Source organism: Plecotus auritus (genome assembly GCF_963455305.1).
Source record: "Plecotus auritus genome assembly, chromosome: 6".
Classification (NCBI taxonomy): Eukaryota; Metazoa; Chordata; class Mammalia; order Chiroptera; family Vespertilionidae; genus Plecotus; species Plecotus auritus.
This window is the reverse complement of record NC_137773.1, coordinates 109,271,507-109,298,061: the sequence shown is the minus strand read 5'-3', so window position 1 is coordinate 109,298,061 and position 26,555 is coordinate 109,271,507. Positions and strand designations below refer to the sequence as shown.

At 42.6% G+C, this 26,555-nt stretch overlaps 1 protein-coding gene across 4 annotated transcripts in view; it reads left to right on the top strand.

Moving 5' to 3' along the window:
* Positions 1-26,555, top strand: part of RNF130 (ring finger protein 130) — a 132,635-nt gene that overhangs the window by 42,863 nt on the left and 63,217 nt on the right. For 3 of the 4 annotated variants that reach the window (XM_080673104.1, XM_080673107.1, XM_080673105.1), the window contains exon 3: positions 12,535-12,785. In XM_080673104.1, the coding sequence (XP_080529230.1) occupies positions 12,535-12,785 (251 nt within the window). The remainder of the gene's footprint in view (positions 1-12,534; positions 12,786-26,555) is intronic. The other variant, XM_080673106.1, reaches the window with a different exon arrangement.

The following is a 26,555-nucleotide window of genomic DNA, read 5'->3' as shown; positions in this document are numbered from 1 at the left end:
GCTCCAACCCCACAGCCCGCAACCCTGGACTCTCCTCACACAGCTCCAGTCCACTCTGCCCTCCCTCTGCTGGAGCCCAAAGTGAGTGGCTGCACACAAAATTTTGTGTGTTGGCCCTTTAGGTGGGTGCCTGCATTTCCAGCTGTCTCTGGCTGGCAGACAACAACCCTGCTGCTTTCCACAGCCAGATGTTCTCTGAGCTTCTTTCTCAGTTCTGGTTCTCTGGGCTGGGAGCCCAGATTGGGTTTAAACCCCAGAGTTTTTAGTGGGAACCCCCCACAGCTCAGATATCCCTCTGGACCTTTGCATTCTGTCTGTGGGAGCCCGACCAGCCCTTTTGCGTCTCTGCACTTCCTGCCAGTCTCTACACAGTCTCCACTTTCTGTCCTTGTTTATCAGGGTTCTCTCCAGCTAGTCTTCAGGGTGGCTTTTCCGTATTTATTTGTATTTTCAGTTTTTTCCTGGAGGAGTATCAGTGTAGCTTTTACTTACTCCACCACCATTTTTAAGACTCAGGTAGCCCTTTCTAATACTCAAAACCACCTGTGTATAGAACCAGCTGCCCAAAAAGAGTCAGTAATTTACAGGGGGTCTTGTATTGTGTTGACAATGACCCCAAAAACTCTTTTAACTACAAGATTCTGTGACTCTGCTTCCTGGTAATTTGTCTTCCTTATTAACCCAACCCCCAACCTCGTGAAGGAAGAAGGTGGCTTCCTCTGTGCAGGTCTTTGCTCCTGCCATCTTTCCCTTTTTATGACGTGGAAAAACAAACAGATTACTAGTACATGATGAGTGCATGCCGTCAGGAGACAGTATACGAAGAAAAAAAACTGACGTTTGAATGCTAGGCAGCGCTTTTGCTCTACATTGTGAGACTGGAGGCCTCAGCGCCCATATGTCAGCCTTGAGTTCAAGCTTTCGCACAGTTACAAGTTAGTCTGTTTTGAATCTTTGTGGGCACTGACTAGATACCTCGGTGCTGGTGTGTTTTTATTCCGTACGGCTGCTTTCAAAGTAACACGCTTTCACAGTGACAGAGCTTCACCTTCATTCCCGTTTCCACACCGGTGTTCCTCTGTTGCAATCATTCACTTCCTGGCCTGTCCCTTCACATCCATCAGAGGCCTTAACTCCTGGCTTTCTCACATACAGTCCTGCCATCCCCTGGCCAGCTTCAGGATCCACGTGGAAAATGACAATCCTACCTAAATTCCTTCCCTGGTCCTTCGACCATCCCACCTCCCCAGAAGGCTGGTCCCATAGCTTCTTCCCTGGCCCTCATTGTCTCCTGGAATTGTAGCTTTTGATCCTCAACTTCAGCGTCCTATCATCTGATTGACATTTCTGCCCTTTTCTCCCTCTTCTCCTGTCACTTGGTTTTGTTAAAGCTTCCAGTTCCTTGAACCCTTTCTCCATTATCCTCCTCCAGACGCCATTCCTCCATTTTAGACGACATGTGGGCCACTATTTTAGTCACTTGGTCAATAAGGAGTGTCTGCTATCCCCTGACTGTCAGTTACCTTCGGCTCATTTAGCTCCCAAGTGCCTTGAATGTCAGGGTAAGGAGTTTGAACTTTATTTAGCTGGCAGACAGGGTACATCAGAGGCTTTGAACAGAGGAGAGAAATGACAAATGTATGTTAGACAAACCACCGATAAATCTTAGCAGGAAATCTATAATTGATATAACCTATCATCTACATCTTTCAGAATTATTGCTATACTCATTTCATAAAAGAATGTAGCATGTTTTCTCTCTTGAATTCTTTAAGGGGTTGGATAAAGATTGGAGAAGGACCTCAGTTAAGTCAGTGGGAGTGGAGAGAAGGCCTCTGACCGTGATTGAGCAGACTCATTGAGACACGAGCAACAGGGCGCCTTGATCTGTGAACCTCATTGAGATGGTGTTATGGAAAATCCCTGCATTACACTTAACGGTTCCCTCAGCAGCAGCCATTCTAGAATTTTAAAGCAGTTTTTATCTCTTTCACTTAAAGCATATAGTGTTCTGCTTTACATATAAATAGGTCAGTGAATTCTATAGGAATAATTCTCATGCCATTGACAGTAACCTACCAGAAGTTACAAAAGTATCCTTGGAGCTATCAGCAATCCACATTTTAATGTGAGGATGCAGCATCCCTCCAAAAATATCTTTTTTTATGGGAAATTTTCTAGAATTATCTAAGAGCTTTAAAATTTCTTAAAACTTTAGCAGTTGATTTGAACTGAACAAACAAGTTTATCTGTTAAAGCATAGAACCTCTGCTAAGTGAGACTTTGCACAGGGATTTTTTCCCCCCTTAAACAGGTAAGCTTATAGTAAAAAGGTAGAAAGAAAGAAAGAAAGAAAGAAAGAAAGAAAGAAAGAAAGAAAGAAAGAAAGAAAGAAAGAGAGAGAGAGAAGGAAGGAAGGAAGGAAGGAAGGAAGGAAGGAAGGAAGGAAGGAAAAGAAAGAAAGAAAGAAGAAAGAAAGAAAGAAAGAAAGAAAGAAAGAAAGAAAGAAAGAAAGAAAGAAAGAAAGAAAGAAAGAAAGGAGGGGAGGGGAGAGGAGGGGAGGAGAGGAGAGAGAAGCTTATAGGAAAAGTACCTCTCCCCACTTGTGGTCTGGTGCCTCACACAACTCGTGTGCTGAGTTTGCCTTTTTGGGGTGAAAGAATCAGCTGTCCAGCTGGACTGGGCTTGCTCTGAGATTCATTCCCAGGAGTGAGAGACAGTGTGGAGGGGGTAGATTTCTGATATTTCCCAGCGGGGAGGACTCCCTGAGCTGAGGCACAAATCCTCGTGGAAGCCAGCAGGATTGCGTTGTCAGCAGGTGCCTGAGTGCTTCCCCAGGTGTGGGGAGGAACTAAAGAGAGGGAATAGCAGTTCCAGAATGCTGTGGTAGGGGCTTTTTGGTTTCCTCAGTGAGCTGTCCATTTACTGAGCATCTGCCAGGAATTCTGCAGGTAATATCTCATTTTTTTTGGAAGAAGAAACTAAAGTTCAGAGATGTTAAATGTCATGCTGGAATTTGAATCTAGACATTCTGACTCCAGCGCCCAAAGGAGGTTAATTCTGAGCTTCCTTTTGTTGGCCACTGAAAATTGATTTTGTAGACTGGATTATAGCAGCATTATTTTCCCACTTATCTTTTTTTCCCATTAAAAAATAGAATTGCTGGGAAGGGGGGAGGGGGACTCATTTTTACAGAAAAATTGCCCATTCAGCAGTTACATAATTTTAAAACAGGAAGAAAGATAGATATAAAAATATGTTAGTGCCTCTGATTATAGAACACTTTTACACAGTGTAGAAGAAACTTTAGCATTAGAAAATCACTATTTTCATACATTGTAGCTAATTCAGGTGGGCATCAGTGGGTGCTGAGTGCATTGCATGAAAGCTTATTGGAGAACTGGATATTCTGAAAGTATCACCCCATAGTTTGCTTATTAATTAAAAAGAGAAAAGCATTTGTTTACAGTGGAGAGATCTGGCAGGTAGCAGACTAGCCAACTGATAAAACTTGCCATCACTAGTAAAGGCAAAATTCTGTGTGCACACTCGAAGGCCAGAATGTCCCCTGTGTAGCATTCCTACCAGAAATGTTTACTTCTGAGATCTAATCATGAAGAAACAATCAGATCCAAAGTAGGGACATTTTCTAAACATGGCCTGAACTCTTCAAAAAGGTCAGTGTTGTGAGCAACCAAAAGTAACTGAGGACCTGCTTTAAACATATTTTTTTAATATGACTTTGTTGATTTTAGAGAGAGGAAGGGAGAGGGAGAGAGATAGAAACGTCAATGATGATAGAGAATCATTGATTGGCTGCCTCCTGCATGCCCCCGACCAGAAATCAAGCTCACAACCCCACCATGTGCCCTGACTGAGGAATTAAACTGTGACCTCCTGATTCAAGAATCGACAGTCAACCACTGAGCCACTCCGCCCAGGCCACCTCTGCTTCAGATATGAAGACACTAACAAGATAACTAAGCACATGCCCACAAATCTGATTGCATCCTAGGTGCTAAACTAAATAATTCTGAAAGTCATTATTAGAGCTAGGCAGAGATATTTGAGTGTGGTCTGTATGTTACAGAGCACTGTGTATCAGAGTTCATTTTCTTGAGTATGATAAATGAATTGTTTCCTGTTCTTAGGAGATAAGCTGAAGTATTTAAGGAGGGAATGTCATGATGTTTACTTACTCTCAATTGGTTCAATAAAAATAAATAAATATAGAAAAGGTAAAATGTTGCCAGTTGACAAATCTGAATAAAAAGTGCATGTGTGTTCATGTAGTATTAAATTTTTTTGTGGGCTTAAAAATTACCAAATAAAAGGGAATTGTGTGTGAAAGTAGCCAAACACAAGCAGTGGGAACATAGATGCACATTAAAAAATAATAATGGAGAATATTTTGAAAAAAAAAAACAGGTGAAAGCAGGGCTCACAAATAGGCTTTTATTTAATTGTCATCTCTGGTAAATTAATCTTGGCTGCCGGGCATATTGAAATGCATGGATTCTGAGGCCACATCCATGATTTATTAGCAATATTTTGCCAAGGGCTTGGGATGTGAGAGTGGTGATGGATGGTCCAGATATTTGTCCTCTCACCTTGGTTTAACCATTATAGTCTAACTAGAGGCCCAGTGCACGAAATTTCGTGCAGTGGGGGGCGGGCAGTGTTTTCTCAGCCCGTCATGTGCCCTCTTGCAGTCCAGGACCCCTCGGGATGTCCGACTACTGGCGTAGGCCCCCTCCCCGGATGTCCTAAGCCGGCAGTCGGACATCCCTCTCGCAGTCCAGGATCCCTCACTTCTTACCACTCGCCTGCAGCAGAGGTGGGAGAGACTCCCGCTACCACCACTGCACTCGCCAGCCGTGAACCCTAGCTCTGGCTGAGCGGCGCTCCCCCTGTCATTCCACCATTTGGTCAATTTGCATATTAGCCTTTTATTATATAGGATTAGTCCTTAACTCTTATCCCTCACTACTTGATCTAACCCTAGTTTTATCTTGAAACTTCCATTTTTCTCTGGCATTAATATCCCCCCAGGAATGGGCCAAGTCTTTTGCAAATCTTTATTTATTTATCTTATTTTTTCCATCCCATTTATCTCCTCTATGTCCTCTTCCACCTCCACCACCCCCACAATCACCACACTGTTGTCCGTGTCCATGAGTTCTCTCTTTTTTTTTTTTTGCTCAATACCTAACCCCTCTCCCCAACACACACCCCAAACACCAAAACTGTATGCCTGCTCTCTATCTGTGAGTTTGTCTGTATTTTGCTTGGTACAATTTGTTCATTAAATTCCACATATGAGTGAAATCATATGCTACTTGTCTTTCTCTGGCTGGCTTATTTCACTTAGCATAATGTTTGTTCTCCAAGTCCATCCATGCTGTCGCAAAGGGTAAAATTTTCTTCCTTTTGATGGCAGAGTAATATTCCATTGTGTAAATACACCACAGATTTTTTTTATCAACTCATCCAATAATGAATACTTGGGCTGCTTCCAAAATCTTGGCTATTGTAAATAACGCTGCAGTAAACATAGTGTGCATATATTCTTTCAAATTAGTGTTTTGAGTTTCTTTGGATAAATTCCCAGAAGTGGAATCACTGGGTGATAAGGAAGTTCCATTTTTTATTTCTTGAGGTAACTTCATATTGCTTTCCACAGCAACTGCCTCAATCTGCATTCCCTAGGGTTCCCTTTTCTCCACATCCTCGCCAGCCCTTGTCATTTGTTGATTTGTTAATGGTAGCCATTCTGACCTGTGTGAGGTAATATCTCATTGTGGTTTTAATTTGCATTTCTCTAATGATTAGTGATGTTGAGCATCTTTTTAAATGTCTTTTGGCCAATTATATGTCCTCTTTGGAGAAGTGTCTATTCAGCTCCTTTGCCCATTTTTTAATTGGACTCCCTTTTTCTGATGTTGAATTTATAAGTTCTTTACAAATTTGGGGTATTAACCCCTTATCAGATGTATCGTTGGTGAATTATGATAAGTGAATTGTGTCCTGTTCTTAGGAGATAAGCTGAAGTATTTAAGGAGGGAATGTCATGATGTTTTCTCTCCCATTAAATGGATCGTCTTTTCATTTTGTTGATGATTTCCTTTGCTGTACAAAAACTCTTTAGTTTGATGTAGTCCCATTTGTTTATTTTTTCTTTTGTTTCCCTTGACTGAGGACATAATATCAGGAAAAGTATTGCTCTGAGAAATGTTCAAGATTTTGCTGCCTGTTTTCTTCTAGGATTTTTATGGTTTTGAGTCCAATTTGTATGTGTATGGTGTAAGAAGGTGGTCTGGTTTCATTTTTTTTGCACGTTATCTGTCCTATTTTCCCAACATCATTTATTGAATAGACTGTCTTTAATCCATTGTATGTTTTTGCCTCCTTGTCAAATATAAATTTACTATAAAGGCATGAGTTTATTTCTGGGCTCTCTGTTCTGTTCCATTGATCTGTTTTTATGCCAGTACCATGCTGTTTTGATTACTGTGGCCTTGTATATAGTTTGATATCAGGTAGCATGATTCCTCCAACTGTGTTCCTCTTCCTCAAGATTGCTGTGGCTATTTGGGGTCTTTTGTGGTTCCATATACATTTTTGAAACATTTGTTCTAGTTTTGTGAAATATGCCATTGGTGTCTTCATAGGAATTCCATCAAATCTGTAGATTGCTTTGGGTCTTATGGACATTTTAATGATGCTAATTCTTCCTATCCATTAACACAGTATATGCTTCAATTTATTTGTATCTCCCTCAGTTTCTTTCTTCACTGTCTTGTAATTTTCCAAGTACAGGTCTTTTACATCCTTGGTTAAATTTATTCCTAGGTATTTTATTCTTCTTGAAGCAATTGTGAATGAGATTGGGTTTTTTTGTTTGTTTCCCTTTCTGATAGTTCATTATTGGTGTATAAAAATGCAACTGATTTCTGGGTATTTATTTTGCATCCTGCTATGTCTTTGCAAATCTTTAAAGTCAGGTGTCTGAGACATTCTTGAAACAAGGTCCTGAGGCCAGATTGTCTTTAGGAGTGAGGAATGAGGAGGAGGTCCATGAGTTGGGGGATACTTTTCTTCTAGGAGGGATCCAGTATTATCAGATTCTCAAGGGATTTACAACCTAAAATGATTAACCTAGTGCCTTCACTAGTATTCTGATGATCTACTATATTATTTTCATTTTGCTTCATCTGCAGGGTTTTAGTCTCCTTTCCTATCAGTCTACCTGGTCTCCTCGTATTTACTAGCATGATGAGAGACTACCTGAGTCTGGCTTCTCTCTCTAGTTGCTTTAAGAATCTCCTTTGCCCTTTGAGGGTAGAGTTTTTATATAATCAAGAGCAAGTGCGAAGGAGAAAACACTCCTGTGTATATCTCCTTTACTGCTCACACAAGCACTTCACTTCTGACACTGTGGTCACCAAATGTGTATGGGGTTTTCTCTATACCAAGCAATCTCAGCAACACCAGCTGGGTGTCCCATAATTCAGTTGAATTCTGACACTACCTGGAGTTAGCATCAGCTCCTACAGGTTGCAGGGGTGGGCAAACTTTTTGACTCGAGGGCCACAATGGGTTCTTAAACTGGACCGGAGGGCTGGAACAAAAGCATGGATGGAGTGTTTGTGTGAACTAATATAAATTCAAAGTAAAGGAGCGGAGGGGAGAGCAAGAGAACCGGATAGAACAGCCGGATCCGGCCCGCGGGCCGTAGTTTGCCCACGGCTGGGTTAGGGGCTCAGTCCCACAAGACCCTGCCCCTCACATACACACACACCTTCAGAAACCTTCACAAGTCCTAGATTGTCACCTATACTTCTGACCAACTGGCTATAAATCAAGGTTTCCACAACTCCTTTCTAGGGGAAACACATTTACTGGTTTCTTATAAAGGATATAATAAAGCAGGGGTGGGGAATGTCTGGCCCATGGGCCGTAGAAGGCCCTCATTTAGCCTGGCCATGCCAAGGCGTTGGGGGTGAGTTAATTAAATGTTTGACCAAATACAGCCGGCTAATTTTTAAGTTGACAGTTTTGTGTGGCCTGCGAATGATGTTATAAATATCCAAGTGGCCCTTGGCAGAAAAAAAATTCCCCACCCCTGTAAAGGATACAGATAAATAACCAGATGAACACTTACAGAGGACAAGGTATGGGAAAGAGCTCTCTGACACCCACTCTCCCAACACCTGCACATGTTCTCCAACCCAAGATTTGTGTGGTGTCTTCCTCACCTAGCCCTGATGGATCATTAAGTCAGTCTCCAGGCCCTCTCCCCTCCCCTGAGGATGGGGGATGGTGTGCAAGTTCCAAGCATCTCATCGTGGCTTGGTTTTACTGGTGACCAGTCCCCATTCTCAAGCTATCCACGAGCCATCAAGAGAGGCCTCCTTACAACAAAAGACTCTCTTATCACCCAGAAAATTCCAAGGGATTAAGGAGTTCTGTGTCAGGAACCAATGTCAAAGGCCAAGACAAAGGAGGTTCCTAATACTTATCACTTAGGAAATTTCAAGGGTGTTAGGAGCCCTGTGCCAGGGACCAGGGGTAGAGATAAATATATATATATATACTAGAGGCCCAGTGCGTGAAATTCGTGCACGGGGGGGGGGGGGGGTGTCCCTCAGCCCAGCCTGCACCCTCTCCAATCTGGGACCCCTTGAGGGATGTCCGACTACCCGTTTAGGCCCGATCCTACCAGGATCAGGCCTAAACGGGTAGTCTGACATCCCTCTCACAATCCAGGACTGCTGGCTCCCAACTGCTCACTTGCCTGCCTTCCTGATTGCCCTTAACCGCGTCTGCCTGCCAGCCTGATCACCCCCTAACCATTCCCCTGCCAGCCTGATTGATGCCTAACTGCTCCCCTGCCAGCCTGTTTGCCCCTAACTGCCCTCCCCTGCAGGCCTGGTCACCCCTAACTGCCCTCCCCTGCAGGCCTGGTCAGCCCTAACTGCTCTCCCCTGCAGGCCTGGTTCCCCCCCAACAGCCTTTCCCTGCAGGCTTGATCACCCCCAACTGCCCTCCCTTGCAGGCCTAGTCCCTCCCAACTGCCCTCCCCTGCTGGCCTGATCACCCACAACTGCCCTCCCTTGCAGGCCTGGTCCCTCCCAACTGCCCTCCCCTGCTGGCCATCTTGTGGTGGCCATCTTGTGTCCACATAGGGGCAGGATCTTTGACCACATGGGGACAGCCATCTTGTGTGTTGGAGTGATGGTCAATTTGCATATTACTCTTTTATTAGATAGGATAGAGGCCTGGTACACGGGTGGGGGCCAGCTGGTTTGCCCTGAAGGGTGTCCTGGATCAGGGTGGAGGTTCCCTTGGGGCGTGGGGCAGCCTGGGCAAGGGGCCTGTGGTGGTTTGCAGGCCAGCCACACCCCTCGGCGACCCAAGCAGAGGCCCTGAGATCTGAGATTTATTTATCTTCTATAATTGAAACTTTGTAGCCTTCAGCGGAGCCAAGCCTCCTGCTTGCTCCATGGCTGTAGCCATTTTTGTTGGGATTTATTTATCTTCTATAATTGAAACTTGGTAGCCTTGAGCGGAGGCCAAGGCAGGCCAGGGCTTCCTCCGTTGCCGGTGGCAACTCAAGCCTCCTGCTCTCTCCAGCTCTGTGGCTGACGCCATTTTTGTTGGGATTTATTTATCTTCTATAATTGAAACTTTGTAGCCTTGCGTGGAGTCCAGGGCTGGCCAGGATATGTGGAAAGCTTGGCTTCCTCCATTGCTGGGGAAACCCAAGCCTCCTGCTCGCTCCGTGGCAGCAGCCATCTTGGTTGGGTTAATTTGCATACTTGCTCCTGATTGGCTGGTGGGCATGGCTTGTGGGTGTGGCGGAGGTACAGTCAATTTGCATATTACTCTTTTATTAGATAGGATATTTTTATTTCACAGTATGTAATTTTCCACTCTCTGAAAGGTGAACGTTTAGGAGGCTTGATTATAGTATGTGCTCAATAAACATTGTTGAATGGATGGTTGAAATAATTAAACACTTCTTCTCCCACACAGCTTTCCAATTGAAATTAGGTGGTGCTCACTTAGTGTTCTTTGAGTAAATGAGATGACTTGGATTGCTTTCCCTGGCTGACTACCTGTGCAGCTTTCCCTGCTCCTTTTCCAGCTTGAGTCTTCAAGAGGGAGCCTCAGAACTGATTTCTAAAACCCTGTTTGTACCTGGTGTGATTATAAAGCAATGAGACTGATTGTCATGTGTCGTGTGTGGGATCCGTCTCAGTTACTTTATAGCCATACCTCGTATCTTACACCACAGACCATTGCCTGTTGAACAACATTTTAAACGCACAAACCTAAGGTTTCCAAATTGAAGTTTAAATGGTTTAGCATAATATTATGATTTGCTCTAACTTACTGATTAGAACTTTTATTTCAGACAGATAATTAAGATGTTAACTTTGTTGCTTGCTTTAAATTTGCAGTTTTCATTTTGGGGGGGTTTTTAATCAGTATTTTGATAAATTGTTGTTCTGATAAAGTGGATGGCACAATTTTGAATAAGATAATACAAAATTATATGTTCCATTGGATTAAATTTTTCATAAACTACTTTTAATTAGCTACTTTGAATTTATTTTCAGTTGCATGTGATCTTTGACTGCACATGATACAAGGATAGTCCTTTTGGATAAATATGATAAATTAAACATATAAAATAAATACTTAGTAGTATTATTCATTGAAGAAGTCTTTGAAAGGGCAAGTTATGGGGGGGGGGCGTATTTTGTCTTGGTGGTCTACATTTATATGTACAAACCTTATTCAGATTTGAATAAGTGGTTATAACTTTCTCTTCCCCAAAATAAAATGTTTATTCTCCTTCCTCTACTAGCCAGAGTCTTTGGGGCTCTTTGAAGAAAGCAAAGTGTAAAAGTTGCATGTTGCCCAGACAGCTTCAGCTTATGACAGGACAATTAATGACAGCTAGATTGGTGGTAAAAAAGCTTCCCTTTTTCCTTAAAAGAAAATAAGAAAAAGGAGGAGGAATGAACTGTAATTTCATGCTATGCATAGGAGAGTCACCTACCTTTACTGTACTACAGTAAATTATGTAAGTGAAAGTACTAGGTGACTAGAAGTGCAACTTAAAAACATCTTTATAATTAAACTAGAGGCCCGGCGCACGAATTCGTGCACCAGTGGGGTCCCTCGGCCTGGCCTGCGGGATCAGGCTGAAACCAGCTCTCTGATATCCCCTGAGGAGTCCCAGATTGTGAGAGGGCACAGGCCAGGCCGAGGGACCCCACCGGTGTACAATTGGGGCGGGGGAGGGTCTGTGGGAGAGCTTCAGGACATGTCTGGCCCGTCTTGCTTAGTCCCAATCAGCCAGACCCCAGCAGCAAGCTAACCTACCTGGTGGAGCATCTGCCCCCTGGTGGTCAGTGCACATCATAGCGAGCGGTTGAGCGGCCTTAGCATATCATTAGCATATTACACTTTGATTGGTTGAACAGACAACCGGATACTTAGCATATTAGGCTTTTGTTATATAGGACTCAATAGTCCATGACTATGGCAGAACCTCTGACCGCTGTTAGGAGCTGGAAGCAGCGTGACGCCAAACTCGTCCAGAGTGTTGAAGGTTGGATTTATCTTGATTTCCAGCAGGGTTCTGGGATAAACTAGAAAGCAGCCTTCCTCCAGTCAGTCTGGACTTAGGAACTTTTTTTAAAAAATATATTTTATTGGTTTTAGAGAGGAAGGAAGAGGGAGAAAAAGATAGAAACATCACTGATGAGAGAGAATCATCGATTGGCTGTCTCCTGCACACCCCCTACTGGGGATTGAGCCTGCAACCCAGGCATGTGCCTTGACCAGGTATCAAACTGAGACCTCCTGGTTCATAGGTCAATGCTCAACCACTGACCCATGCCAGCCAGGCTCAACTGTTCTTAATAAAAGATACCGCCATTTGGCATTTTGCTGTTGTTAATTGTTATCAGATTTGTGTCCTAAGGCTCAGTGCTATTATACAACTGCACCTCCTGTATTCTGTCTATTTCTTGTACTAGTTCTATACACAACAGGTGTCACATAAATGTTTCTAAGAATGATTAGTGTAAAAAGTACCAATTTTTGTATTATAAATAACAGCATTTTTCTCCTTTTCTTAAGGATTTTGACTTTGCATTTTAAGATGGAAAACATTCAACAAAGAAACCCTGCCATGATTTTATTACATGTTTCGTATTGTCAGTTTTCACATTTGACTGATACACTTTCTTTAAATATAGTTGTAATACAAGTTAATATGGCTCTTAATACTGCATTTGTTTATGCTTTAAATCTGTCTTAAGTATGACAAAACAAATTCCTGTTCTCACGTGGTGCCAGCATACATATACCCAACTGTAACTTCATTTCTTTTAAAAAGTTGAATCTGAAAACTCTTGCTTTTAGCAGAAATTGTAGTATAGTTTTTCTAAGCATTTTTATATATTTGATGTTCCTGTAATTTTTAAATGTATATGTATTTATTTTATGTTACAGGCACTGGAGATATTATTGCTGTCATGATTACAGAACTGAGGGGTAAGGATATTTTGAGTTATCTGGAGAAAAACGTCTCTGTACAAATGACAATAGCTGTTGGGACGCGAATGCCACCAAAGAACTTCAGCCGAGGCTCCCTAGTCTTCGTGTCAATATCCTTTATTGTTTTGATGATTATTTCTTCAGCATGGCTCATATTCTACTTCATTCAGAAGATCAGATACACAAATGCACGCGACAGGAACCAGGTGAGCTGCAAGGACTCTAGTGATTGATGCTTACCAGCCGTGGAGTTTGTAGATACCTGCCTACATGGGGAAATTACTAAATTATAGTGATCACTTGGAGTGTTTTAGGTAGGTGGTTAGCTTAATATCATAATGTGATCTAGCTAATTCTAGTAACATGAAGAAATACAGAAAGTTGCATATTTAAGCTGGTAACACTGGTTGTCAGTGGGAGGGGAATGGAGAGTGGAGGAGGGAAACCTTTCACGATACACATTTTTTCCATGAGAATTTTGAACTGTGTAGTTATTATCTATTCAGGAAAAAAAAATAAAACTATTAAAAATAACTTATCTATCCTGTCTAAGCTTAGCCGTGGGTGCTGATGACAGGGGGAAGGACTGATGGAAGAGCTGTATCACGGTAGCCAGCCTAGGTATCCCGTGGACCAGTGCAGCCTGAGTGCTTGGTGGACTTCAGATGGGTGAACAATGACACAGGAGGGACAGGGTGCTGCTTGTAGTGGAGCCCCTACACAGGGGATTCAGGAAGTTTGTTACTTGATTTGTTTGATGAGCTGTCAGCAAAATATCCTCCCTGGGAGTTGAGTTCGAGGTGTTAAGTCCCTGTCACAGTCTTAAGGCTTTTCTCATAGGAAACTAAGAAGTGAATTGCTTGGAGAGTGGTTTGAAGCCAATTTTTATATAACGTCATCCTCTCCTTAAACAGTCCATGCAAATCCTTGGGTGGGAGGGAGGGGTGAAATTTTCATCCTTCCTCATTCCAGTAAAAGGAGCACAGCCTTTGGTATGGAACAGATATGAGGATCTGAGTTTAGATCCTGGCCTTACCACCAATTTGCCATAGTTCCTCCTGACAGTTTATTTAGCTTCTCAACTTGTTTCTTCATCTGAAAATCAGTATAAAATATCTGAAAACTACTTTATTGCATGTTTATCTACCAAGCTCTGTGTAGTATCTTATACCCCTTTAAAATTTTTTATCATAATTTTTATTTATAATTTCAGACTTACAGAAAAATTACAAGAATAGTCTAAAGCAGGCGTCCTCAAACTACGGCCCGTGAACCACATGCAGCCCACCGAGGACATTTATCCGGCCCACCGGGTGCCGCTGCCTGTCCTGCTTAGCGGCTGACTTGTCCCGGGCCCGCAGTGCACATAGGAATTTGTTCATAATTTTTTTTTTAAACTATAGTCCGGCCTGCCAACAGTCTGAGGGACAGTGAACTGGCCCCCTGTTTAAAAAGTTTGAGGACCCCTGGTCTAAAGTATTCCTTTACCCAGATTCTACAGCTGTTAACATTTTACCATATTTCCTTTTCTATGTGTATATTCTTTTTTTAACCATTTGAGAGTAAGTTTGGGATATGGTGCCCCTTTACCTTTAAATACTTCATTATGTACTTTCTAATACAATATTATTATCTGATCTATAGATCTTTTCTAGGTTTTGTAAAATTGTCTTAATAATGTCTTTTATAGCAAAGAAAACCCTGGATTAGTCTATCAGATTATATGTTGCATGCACTAGTCATGTCTCTTTTTCTGTGTCATGACATTGACACTTACGAAGAGTTACTAGAGGCCCAGTGCACGAATTCGTGCACAGTAGGGTCCCTCGGCCTGGCCGGCGATTGGGGCCATCTCACCCAGTCTTGATCAGGGCCAATGGGGGCTGGCCGGCTGGAGAGGGACTGTGGAAGGTTGGCCAGCAGGCCCTGATTGGCCCCAATCAGGGCCAGCCAGCCGGGGAGGGACCGTGGGAAGGCTCCAGGGCATGTCCCCAGAAGCAAGCTAACCTACCAGTCGGAGCATCTGCCCCCTGACAACCAATCGGTTGGACACTTAGCATATTACGCTTTTATTATATAGGATAGGCCAGTTTTTTATGAGTTTGTCTGATGCCTACTATTCTTGTATTATTAAATCCAGGTTACATGCATTTTTGTGAGCAATAGCAGTCTTTTACATCTGCTGAGGTTTTGTTTGTATTTTTGTGTGGTTTTTTTTGTTTTGTTTTGTTTTTAAATATATTTTTATTGATATTTTACAGAGAGGAAGGGAGAGGGATAGAGAGCTAGAAACATCGATGAGAGAGAAACATCGATCAGCTGCCTCCTGCACACCTCCCACTGGGGATGTGCCCACAACCAAGGTACATGCCCTTGACCGGAATCGAACCTGGGACCCTTCAGTCCGCAGGCCGACGCTCTATCCACTGAGCCAAACCGGTTTCGGCAAGGTTTTGTTTTTTTAAGACAGGGAGGAAGAGAGAGAAAGAGAAACATCAACTGGTTGCCTCCTATACATGCCCCAACCAGGGATCAAACCCACGACCCTTTGGTGCAACCAACTGAGCCACACCAGCCAGGACTGAATTTTTTATTTTGAGACTAGAGACCCAATGCATGAAATTCGTGCCTGGGTAGGATCCCTAGGCCTGGCCGGCGATCAGGGCCAATCTGTGGGGCGACCGGCGGGGTGATCGGGGGGGCACCCGCCTTGGCTGGCCTGAGGCCTGCGGACCAGGGCAGCTCCTGTGTTGAGCGTCTGCCCCCTGGTTGTCAGTGCACGACATAGTGACCGGTCATTCCGCCGTTTGGTCGATTTGCGTATTAGGCTTTTATTATATAGGACAATTGTAGATTCACATGCATTTGTAAGAAATGAGACAGATCTCGTATACCCTTCACCCATTTCCCTCCAGTGGTAAAATCTTGCATAACTAGTAAATACTCAACCAGGATATAGACGTTGATACAATCCACTGATCTTATTCAGATTTCTCCAGTTTGACTTGTACTTGTGTGTGTGTGTGTGTGTATTTATGTCTATGCAATATCGGGTGACCACTACCGCAGTCAAGGTACAGAAGAGTTTGTCACTAGAATCCCTTGTGCTTTCTTTTATAGCCTCAGCCACGTACCTCCCTCTTATCTAATCCCTGACTACCACTAATATAGTCCCACAACTATAGGTTTTTCATTTCAAGGATGCTATATGTACAGGGAATCACATAATAAATACTTAACCTCTAGAGTTTGGATTTCTTCACCTAACATAATTAATTCCCTTGAGATCCTTCCAAGTTGTGTGTTATCAATAGTTTATTCCTTTTTACTGCTCAGTGGTATTCCATGGCTTGGATATAGCAGGATTTGGTTAACCAAATTGTTTCCAGTTTGGGGATATCCTATATAATAAAAGCCCAGTGACCGTTAAGGCATAACGACCAGAACAACCAAGGACCAGACCACCAGCTGGTAGCTATGACAAGCACCAACCCAGACCTTGCTGTCAGCACCCTGACGGCCCCAAATCCCATTCACCTGCACCCCTGACCCTGACAGGAGGGAGGAGGGAGCCCCATTCCTCGTGGAATCGGCCATTGGTCAGCAGATCAGAGGATTCTGCTTATAGTGAACTAGTGGCCCGGTGCACGAAATCCATGCACTGGGGGGGTTGTCCCTCAGCCCGGCCTACTGCACCCTCTCCAATCTGGGAACCCTCAGGGGATGTCCAACTGCCGGGGGTTGTCCCTGTGGGATCAGGCCTAAACTGGCAGTCAGACATCCCTCTCGCAATCCGGGACCACTGGCTCCTAACTGCTCACCTGCCTGACCTGCCCAATCGCCCCTAACCATTCTGCCTGCCAGCCTGCTCGCCCCCAACTGCCCCCTCTGCTGGCCTGATTGCCCCCAAATGCCCTCCCCTGCCAGCCTCATGGCCCCCAACTTCCCTCCCCTGCCGGCCTCATGGCTCCCAACTGCCCTCCCCTGCCGGCCTCATGGCCCCCAACTTCCCTCCCCAGCCAGCCTCATGGCCCCTAACTGCCCTCCCCGGCCAGCCTCATGGCCCCTAACTGCCCTCCCCGGCCGGCCTCATGGCCCCTAACTGCCCTCCCCAGCCAGAGGCCCATCCACGGCCGGGCACAGAACGCTTGACTCGTCGCCGTGGTGACAAAGCAAGCATTCTGCCAGGCCACTCATGTTGCCCACTCTCAGCAGTCCCCATCCCCCGGGACTGGGGGACTCCGGCAGGGCTGAGAGGACTGGGCGCCGCCATCTTGTGGCTATGGGTGCCGCCGTATTGTGACAGAGTAATGGTCAATTTGAATATTCCCTCTTTATTAGATAGGATGGTTTGTATAACTTGGAGATGGCAAACTTGATAGCAGTTTTCATTTAGGAATGGATATTATTGAAATCCCCCGTGAAATGATTTGTAACAGATCTTTTATTGAAGCTACCTCTGGAAATAGTATATCTATAGATAATGTTAAAAATATATCTAAATGTGCAATTCTTTATCCTAAAAATGAGCACGTTCATAAATTAAATGAAGAAATTTTGGATATACTCGATGGAGATTTTCACACCTATTTGAGTGATGATTCCATCAATTTAACGGATGATGCCGGAAAGGAAAATTTTCTCATCTCAGTTCTTAATAGTATTACACCTTTGGGAATGCCATGTCATAAATTAAAATTGAAAGTAGGTGCAATCATCATGCTACTGAGAAATCTTAATAGTAAATGGGGTCTTTGTAATGGTACTAGATTTATTATCAAAAGATTGCAACCTAACATAATCAAAACTGAAGTATTAACAGGATCTGCAGAAGGAGAGGTTGTTCTGATTCCAAGAATTGATTTGTCCCCGTCTGACACTGGCCTCCCATTTAAAGCAATTCGAAGACAGTTTCCCATGATGCCAGCATTTGTGATGACAATTAAGAAATCACAAGGACAAAAAAAAAAAAAAAAAGAAATCACAAGGACAAACTCTAGACAGAGTAGGAATATTCCTGCCTGAACCCATTTTGGGACATAGTCAGTTATATGTTGCTTTCTCTCGAGTTCGAAGAGCATGTGATGCTAAAGTTAAAGTTGTAAATACTTCATCACAAGGGAAATTAGTCTAGCACTCTAAAAGTGTTTTTACTCTTAATGTGGTATACAGGGAGATATTAGAATAAGTTTAAAAAATTTATCAGTCATTGTTTGTATCAATGTTGTTTTTATATCATGTTTTGTTTTTATATCATATATTTGTCATATCATGTTATTGTTTATTAATAAATTTATATATTATTTTCATATACATTTTATTACTTTTCTTTAATCTCTGACACTTCCATTATAGAGAAAGGGCGAATAGCAATATTAAAATATTCCTTCTAATTCCCTTTCAGTGTGCATGAATTCATTCACCAGGCCACTAGTTATAAATAAAGTGACTATGAACATTCATGTACAGGTGTTGTGTGGACATGTGTTTTCATTTCCCTGAAATTTGGGGATTATTATGGAAAGCATTTATTTAATTTAATAAGAAGCCACCATATTCTTTTCCCAATTGATCACTCTTTTACATTCCCACTAGATACATTTCCCTGATCCAGTTCCTCTTTGTATTCTTGATGACATTTGATATTGTCACTATTTTTTATTTTAGCCATTCTGGTAGGTGTAGAATACCTCTTTTGTAGTTTCACTTTACATTTCTCTAATGGCTACTGATGGTGAATGTGTTTTCATATGCTTATTTGCCATCAGTATAACCTTTTCAGTGCACTGTCCATTTATGTATTTTATCCATTTTCTACTTGGACTATGTTTTTACTGTTGAGTTTTGAGAGTTCTTTATGCATTCCAGATACAAGTCCTTTGTCAGAATTGTGGTTTGCAAATATATTCTCCCAGTTTGTATCTTTTCAACCTTTTAAGAGGTTATTTTGAAAAGCGAAATTTTTAAATTATGATGAGGTTCCATTTATTGATTTTTTTTTTCCTTTTATGAGTCTTGGTTTTCTAGTCAAGTCTAAAGATTCCTTTTTCTAAAAGTATGTAGTTATAAGTTTTATTTATAGTTTTAAATGTTACATTTAAGTCCATAATCCATTTTGAATTAATTTTTATATAAAGTGTGAAGTTTAGGTTGAGATTACTTATTTAGTATGTCCAATATTGCACTTTTTTCAAAAGTCAGTTGGGCATATTTTGTGTGGGTATGTTTCTAGGTTTTCTCTTCCACTGATGTCTCTCTGTCCATACCACAATGTCTTGTCTGTATATTGGGCTTTGGTATTGGGTAGGGTGAGTCCTCTCATTTGATTCTTATTTTTCAAGATTATTTTAGCTATTCTAGGTCTTAGAGCCTCTCCATATAAAAATTTTTAATCTTCAGTTGAAGATACGTTTTTATTGATTTTTATAGAGAGGAATGGGGACAGAGAGAGGGAGAGAAACATTGATGTGAGAGAGAAACATCAGTTACATCCCATATGTGTTCCAACTGGGGGTTGAACCCACAACCTAGGAATGTGCCCTGACCAGGAATCAAACCTGCAATCTTTTTTTTTTTTTAACCCGCAATCTTTTATTTACAGGATGACACTCCAACCAACTGAGCCATCTGGCCAGGGCTCTTCAAACAAATTTAAGAATAAGCTTGTCTGTATCTCTGCCAAAAAAATAAATAAATAAATACCACCCTGCTGGGCTTTTATATGAATGCATTAAACCTATAGATTAATGCTCTGACTGGTGTGGTTCAGTTGGTTGAGCATCTTCCCATGCACCAAAAGGTCTCTAGTTCAATTCCTGGTCAGGGCACAATCCCCAGTAGGGGGTGTGCTGGAGGCAGCCTATTGATGTTTCTCACATCAGTGTTTCTCTCTCTCTCTCCCCCCCTTTCCCTCTCTCTAAAAATTCAATTAAAACATTAAACAAATAAACCAACAAAACCTATAGATTAATTTGGAGAGAATTGATATACACTGAGTGGCCAGATTATTATGATCTCTGAACACATAATAATCTGGCCACTCAGTGTGTGTGTGTGTGTAATATGTATATATACATATATATTATCTATATATATGTATATATACATATTACACACACATATATACAAATATATACATATATATACACATACATATATATGTGTATATATATACACACATATATATATTAGAGGCCTGGTACGTGAATTCGTGCATGAGTGGGGTCCAGCCAGCCTGGCCAGAGGGAGGGGACATGGGTGGTTGGCCGGCCTGCCTGCTGGTTGAACTCCTGGTCAAGGGGACAATTTGCATATTAGCCTTTTATTATATAGGATATACACTGAGTGGCCAGATTATTATGCATTCAGAGATCATAATAATCTGGCCACTCAGTGTATTTACCATGTTGAATCTTCCAGTTTGTGAACTTTGCATTTTTTTCCATTTATTTAGGTCCTTTTTTATTTTGTTCTTCAGCACTTCAATAGGTTTTAGCATACAGATCCTGTATATGTTTTAGGTTTATACCTAAGGATTTCACTTTGTTTGGAGTGACTGTTATTGGTAAGATAATGGTAAATGGACTGTAAGTGTGTTTTAATTTTAAGTTCTATATGTTCATTGTTAGTATATTGAAATGTGGTTGACTTTTTATTGTGCAACCTTGGTAAACTCAATATTATTATTATAGACTAGAGGCCCGGTGCACGAAATTTGAAACCTTTGTCTTTCTAATGTAAGCATTTAGTGATGTACATTTTTCAGCACTACTTCAGCTGTGTCCCACATATTTTGATATTCTGTATTTTCATTTTTATTCAATAATATGTAATATTTTCTTTAGAGACTTTCTCTTTGGCCCTTGTATTATTTAGAAGCATGTTTTTTAATTTTCACTTGTTTGCTGTTGTCTGTAACTGGTTTCTAGTTTGATTCCATTATAATCAGAGAAATACCCAACATGATTTGAGTTCTTTTAGATTTGTTTTAGATCCAGGATGTGGTCTGGCTTGGTAAATATTCCATGGGTGCTGGGGAAAATGTGTATTTTGCTGTTGCGTGGAGTGTTCAATGGATGGCAGTTAGATCGGTGCCTTCGGTTTGCCTCTGAGAAAAGGTGGGGTGGAAAGTCACCTTCCACTGGGCCCTCCCCACTGTTGTGGGACGAGGGGTGCGTTTTTCATTGGTTTTTGGCTAGAGTAGGACGGGTACAGGCCGCTCTTCCTGGTACTTTGGCTACAAGAAGCAGGCTTTCCCTCTCGTAGGTCAGTATCTGTTGCAGTTGCAGATGGAGGCTTCTGCAGCATGTTGCCTGGGATGTATGAGGCCATAAGGAAGCCCAGGGAACTTGCTGGCCTGTGCTCCTCAAGTCTCAAGGCCCTTCAGCAGCCCTCCTCTCCGAGGCTCCCTGTGCCTGTGTGTGGTGTTTAGTCCAGGGGTTTTTAGGTATAAGTGGGTGGCCTAAATCCCTCTAGTAGTATCTCACATGGTATTTGACTTGGGCATAGGTAATCAAAGCAATGAAGAACTATTAGATGAAAGTGTTAACTGATCTAAAATATGCTACTTCCATAGAGAAGATTATTTGATATATATGTATGAAATCAAATTTACAGCCTAAATATAGAATGCATCTATTTTACAGGATTTTGGACAAAATGAATAGATGTGAAATCAAATTCTGATGAATGGAGGAATACAGAGGCAGATCGACACTAGCAAAATGACAGCATTTGTAGATTTATCATAAATGCACCTGACAAATTCTGTCTAATGATGTTCAAAGAAACTAGACGTTAGTTGAAGTTCTTCAGTGATATTGCTTCATTTTTAAATTAAAATTTTGAACCGATATAATACATGAGCATGATTTTAAAAAATAAATGGTAGCACAGGGCTTCGTTCCTTGTCCAGTCTTTTCCTACTTCTAACTGTTTCCCAGAGACAAGTCACCCCTTTCAACTCTTTTATCTGTTCCTTGTCCATGCAACTTCTGATATCTAAGTAGCATGCTATATTCCTTTTTTAAAAATAAAGATTTTTAATATGTTACCATTATAAAACACTAAAAGTAAAATGATCAAGAATTGCGCTGAAATGGTGCTCTTGACAAAAAGCCCTCACAATGGTGGGTTGAATGTAGCATCTCAAGGACTTGCAGAAGAGCGGATGGCTGGTCCCAGGAGCCTGCTGTTTGACAGTAGTGCTTTAATTAGCACTGGCCGGGGCCTGTGTGTGCTGGGTTCGGCACGGTCACCGTCTGGTGCAGCCCATAGATGGGAACTTGTCTCCTGGCGCTCGTTTTGCAGCTGACTGCATGCAGGCTTCCAGAGCATTCTTCTCCAGGCGCAGCTGTAGTGGAAAGTGATGTTCTGACCTTCCTTCCTCCTTGCGTTTTTCCTGATGTTGAGAAACACTCAGTAAAATTATGTGGCTTAAAAAGCTTAGTGTATTAAAGTTTAATAAGAAGGTAGAAACCTTTGGCTCTTTTAAAAGGGAAGCCAGAACGATTAGCAAAGGAAACACTGAGTTTAAGGAGAGACTCATTTTCTCCCATAAACTCATCACGAAGCAGGCTTTTGTACCAAATATGCTACCAACGAGACCCATGCATTGTAGTAAATAACCTTCTAAGCACGGCGCAGTGTACACAATTGACACCATTTTACATGTGAAATGAGTCTAATGCTTTGGCTTTTCAGTATACTGCTAAGGATCTGTGGTTCGCTCTTTCTGAAAAACCGTTAGAACCCACTTAAAAAAGCGCAAATAGCTCAGAGGGTGGCTCGTGGAAAACTTAAATCTCACCTTCTCGTAAGTCTGTGATAGTTGTCACACAAGAGGATGGAGGTTTGGTATGTTTATATTGAAAGGGTGCCTGAGGTTTTTCTGAGAAATATAAACTGTTTCAGAATTACATGGTTAATATTATACCTTTATTCCCAAGGTAGTCAAGTTTGATTACCAAAAAGTACAACAGATTTTAATTTTACCGTTGAAGAATAGGGCAGGTGTAAAAAAATTCCACGACCTAATGGACTGAGTTTAGAATGTCCTCTAATGAAAAGTCTCTGTGAAAATGCATACAGTTAAAACGTTTTTAAAAAATATTTTTATTGATTTCAGAGAGGAAGGGAGAGGGGGAGAGAGAGAGAGAGAGAGAGAGAGAGAGAGAGAGAGAGAGAGAGACATCAATGATGAAAGAGAATCATTGATCAGCTGCCTCCTGCACGCCCCACACTGGGGATCGAGCCTGCAACCCGGGCATGTGCCCTGACTGGGAATCAAGCCGTGACCCCCTGGTTCTTAGGTCAATGCTCAACTACTGAGCCATACTGGCTGGGCCGGTTAAAACTTTTTAATGCTCCTTGCCAAAATGTGATACAGTATTCTTAGACTTAATAAATATCTCAGGTTTACTGAAGCAAAAGATGCTTTTGTTGCCCATTTTTCTCTTGGAAGGCAGCTATTTGGAGCATGCACTTGCATGTGATAGTGGAAGAGGAAGGCTAATACTTGCATATAGACCATTGATCTTTGAAAAATGGTGGGTTCAAAAGATCTTCCCTTCCAAAGCTGGGAGGAAGGTGAAGGGTTCTGCACACTGTCATTTTTCCCCTAGGAAAGTATTATGTAGTCAAAAGAAATAGACTTCTTCTGTCTCTCATTGTTGGATGGTAGATTGAATTTTATTGTGTTTATTAGGGATTAACAATTCCAGAAGAACTAGGAAAGGAAAATAGATGTTTAAGTTGAGAACGTATTATTTTACTACTATACCGCAATTACTGTCTTTTTTTGTTTTATGTCCTGCTAATATGATCCATTTATGTAAATAAATACCACTTTCTATATAGAGAGACTATGTGCCTTTTAAACATTATACCTCAAGAGTTAAAGATTTTGTTTTTCTAGCACTAAATATGCCCTGGAAATTAGAATGTTTCTAAGACATTTATTTCTACACTAGAGGCCTGGTGCATGAATTCGTGCGCAGGTGGGGTCCCTCTGGGTGGCTTGCAGGGATCAGGCTGAAACCCACAGTCCAACACTGCCTGCAGCTCCTGCCTGCCGCTTCCGCTCATCCTGGCCCCACTGTGCCTGCCGCGGGCTCATGCCCAATCAGTCCTGATTGGAAGAGGCTCGCGCTGCCACAGCAGCACTCGCCAGCCAGCCATGAGCCCTACGTCTGGCACCCTCCAAGGGGAGTGGCCTGCAGAATCGGGCTGAAACCGGCTCCCTGACATCCCCCGAGGGGTCCTGGATTGCGAAAGGGCACAGGTCAGGCTGAGGGACCCCACTGGTGTACAACCAGGGCTGGGGAGGGACCGATGGAGGGCTCCAGGGAGTGTCCAGCCCATCTCGCTCAGTCCCTATTGGCCAGACCCCAGCAGCAAGCTAACCTACTGATTGGAGCATCTGACCCCTGGTGGTTAGTGCACGTCATAGTGACTGGTCGACCAGTTGACTGTCTGCCCCCTGATGGTCAGTGCACGTCATAGCAAGCGGTTGAGAAGCCTTAGCATATCATTAGCATATTACGCTTTGATTGGTTGTTCAGTTGTTCTGCCGTTTGGTCTATTTGCATATTACCCTTTTATTATATAGGATACTGGGTGGAGGTTTAGCATCAGGCCTGGCATGTCACACTGACTCAGTAAATGCTTGAATGAATTAAAGAATGAATTATTGGGAAAGCATTCAGGTGTTATCAAAATATTGTGTGGTATAAGAGTTATTGGCGAGGTTAGAGTAATATTACTCTAGACAAGTCAGGGTACTTCGCAGAGGAGGCAGTGACATTTGCACTGAATTTTAAATGATGAATAAGACTCATCACAGAGAGACTGGAAGGAAAGTCAGGCAAGGGATTATTTTCCTCCGAGCTGTGAGAGATAAAAGGAGAGAGAGGAGAGTTGAATGACATCAGGAGTGGTGGGAGGAGACCTGAGACTGTGAACTGACATTGGACGAGTGTGTCGGCACTAGAAGATGAAGGGCTTGAATCTCATGCTGAAGAATTTAGACTTTGTTCTCTAAGCAGTAAGGAGTCATCAAAGGCTTTTCAGCAGTGGAGCAATACAAGATTTTATTTTTAAATGGGAAAAGCTTAGGAGAAAGGAGCTCTTCAAGGGAAATATTGAAAAGCAAAAGAAGATCGTATTAACAAAGCCAATTTGTGTAGAGAGCTGGGAGGTCAGGGGCATAGGTAGAAGTTTCCCTTGGAAAAGCATGAGGATGCTTTTTTCGAGACAGAGAGAAAGGTGGTAGTGATGAGAGTGAATGCAAGCGGCTGCAGACTACAAGGCAGTATCCATCAGGGAAACGTACACTCACAGCACCTGGACTTCACCATTGTTTAAAAGAAGAAAACCCAGCTGGATGCTGATAGCGATCTAATTCTGTCTGTGGGAGAGTTCTGATAACTTAAAAGAGGGACCTGAGGGAGTTTCATTGAAGTGACCTGTCCTCAATATACTGTGAACCATCTGTCTTTGAACAAATTTGCTGTCAGTCACATCTGGGAAGAGGTCACTGGTCACTGGAAGTGTTTTATGTTGTTTTCTACCAATGTAAAAGCTCTTGACACTCTGCATCTCAATATAGAGTAGTGTTCACAGTGGCATTACTGGTGTCTTTAACCAGGTGAAATAAGATAACCTGACGATCGGTATCCCTGTGTATTTTGTAGTATGAGAGGTCTTTAAGCATTTATAATGGAAAAAGATCTGGACCAGAAAGTCAGGAGACCTCAGATTCTGGTCCCAGCACTTTTACCAACTTTAGACAGGTCACCTCAGCTCTCTCTGGATTTGGATTTTCTGCTTTGTAAACTGATGCATCCCTGTGGTTTTGTCCCATTCTGATATTCTGTGTTGGGCAAGGTGGAAACTTGAGTAGTTTTCTTACCTAATGGATAGGGCACAGTCAGAAGTACCGAAAAGGAATTAGTGGAAATGCTTTAGGCACTAGGGTTAGTTGTTTACACTTAGTTTAGTGAGTCTTAAGCTTTGGAACGCAAAAGAATCATATAGGGGCACTCTTCCTTCTCCTCCTCCTCCCCCCTTTCCACCTCCTCTTTCCCCTCCCACTCCTCCTTCTCTTCCCACTCCTCCTTCCCCTCCCACACCTCCTCCTCTTCCCTCTTTTTTCTCCTACTCCTGCTCCTTCTCTTCCTACTTCGCCTCCTGTTTCTCCTTCTCTTATCAGTGGAAGTGGGATATCCTTTTCCCCACTAAGTGCTGGGAATGGAGTCCTTACAATATCTTGAGAAAAAGAGTTTCCTGAGACGCACGCCGGAGGATGAGTGATTTTTATTTGCATGGAATTACATCCCTGGGTTTCCAAGATCCCATTTCCCTTAATCCAGCCCTGGAAGAAGTATAACTGGGGCTTCAATAGAGCTAGAAGCAAAGCCAGTGAGTGTCCAGAGGTTCTGCTCCGTGTTGCAGCCGGGCTGCAGTGTGCTAGTTCAGTATCTGGCTAGTTGCAGTCCATTAGTCCATGGTGTGTGTGTGGGGGGTGGGGGGGGGGCGGATACAGGGGAGCCAAGAGAGTGTGCCTCCTACAGCAAGAGTCCCAAGAAAACCAAGGTCGCAAGATGGCCAAGAGAGCCAGGAACACACAAGGCCAAGAGAGCGAACTCCTTTCTTTAGGGACCTAAGTATCTCAAATCTTTGCTCACTTGCAGGGGCCACGCCTTCTTTGACCAGTGACTTCTTCCCAGGTGTGACTGACAGCAAGCACCTTCACTAGTCCCTCCAACTTTACAGGACAGGCGTCTGTCTCCTCCCAGTCCAGTTCCCTCCCCCATCAATCTTCGGGGATTGGACTGGTGGCTCCCTGGAGAGTGTAAAGCTGTAGCTTCCTGGCGAATCTGCCTAAATGGCATACCTTAATATTTGGCCTTCCCTTTGCTCCGTTCCTGTTATTAATAACTAGGTCAGTTACAACAGTATCCCTACTGCTCCTCCTG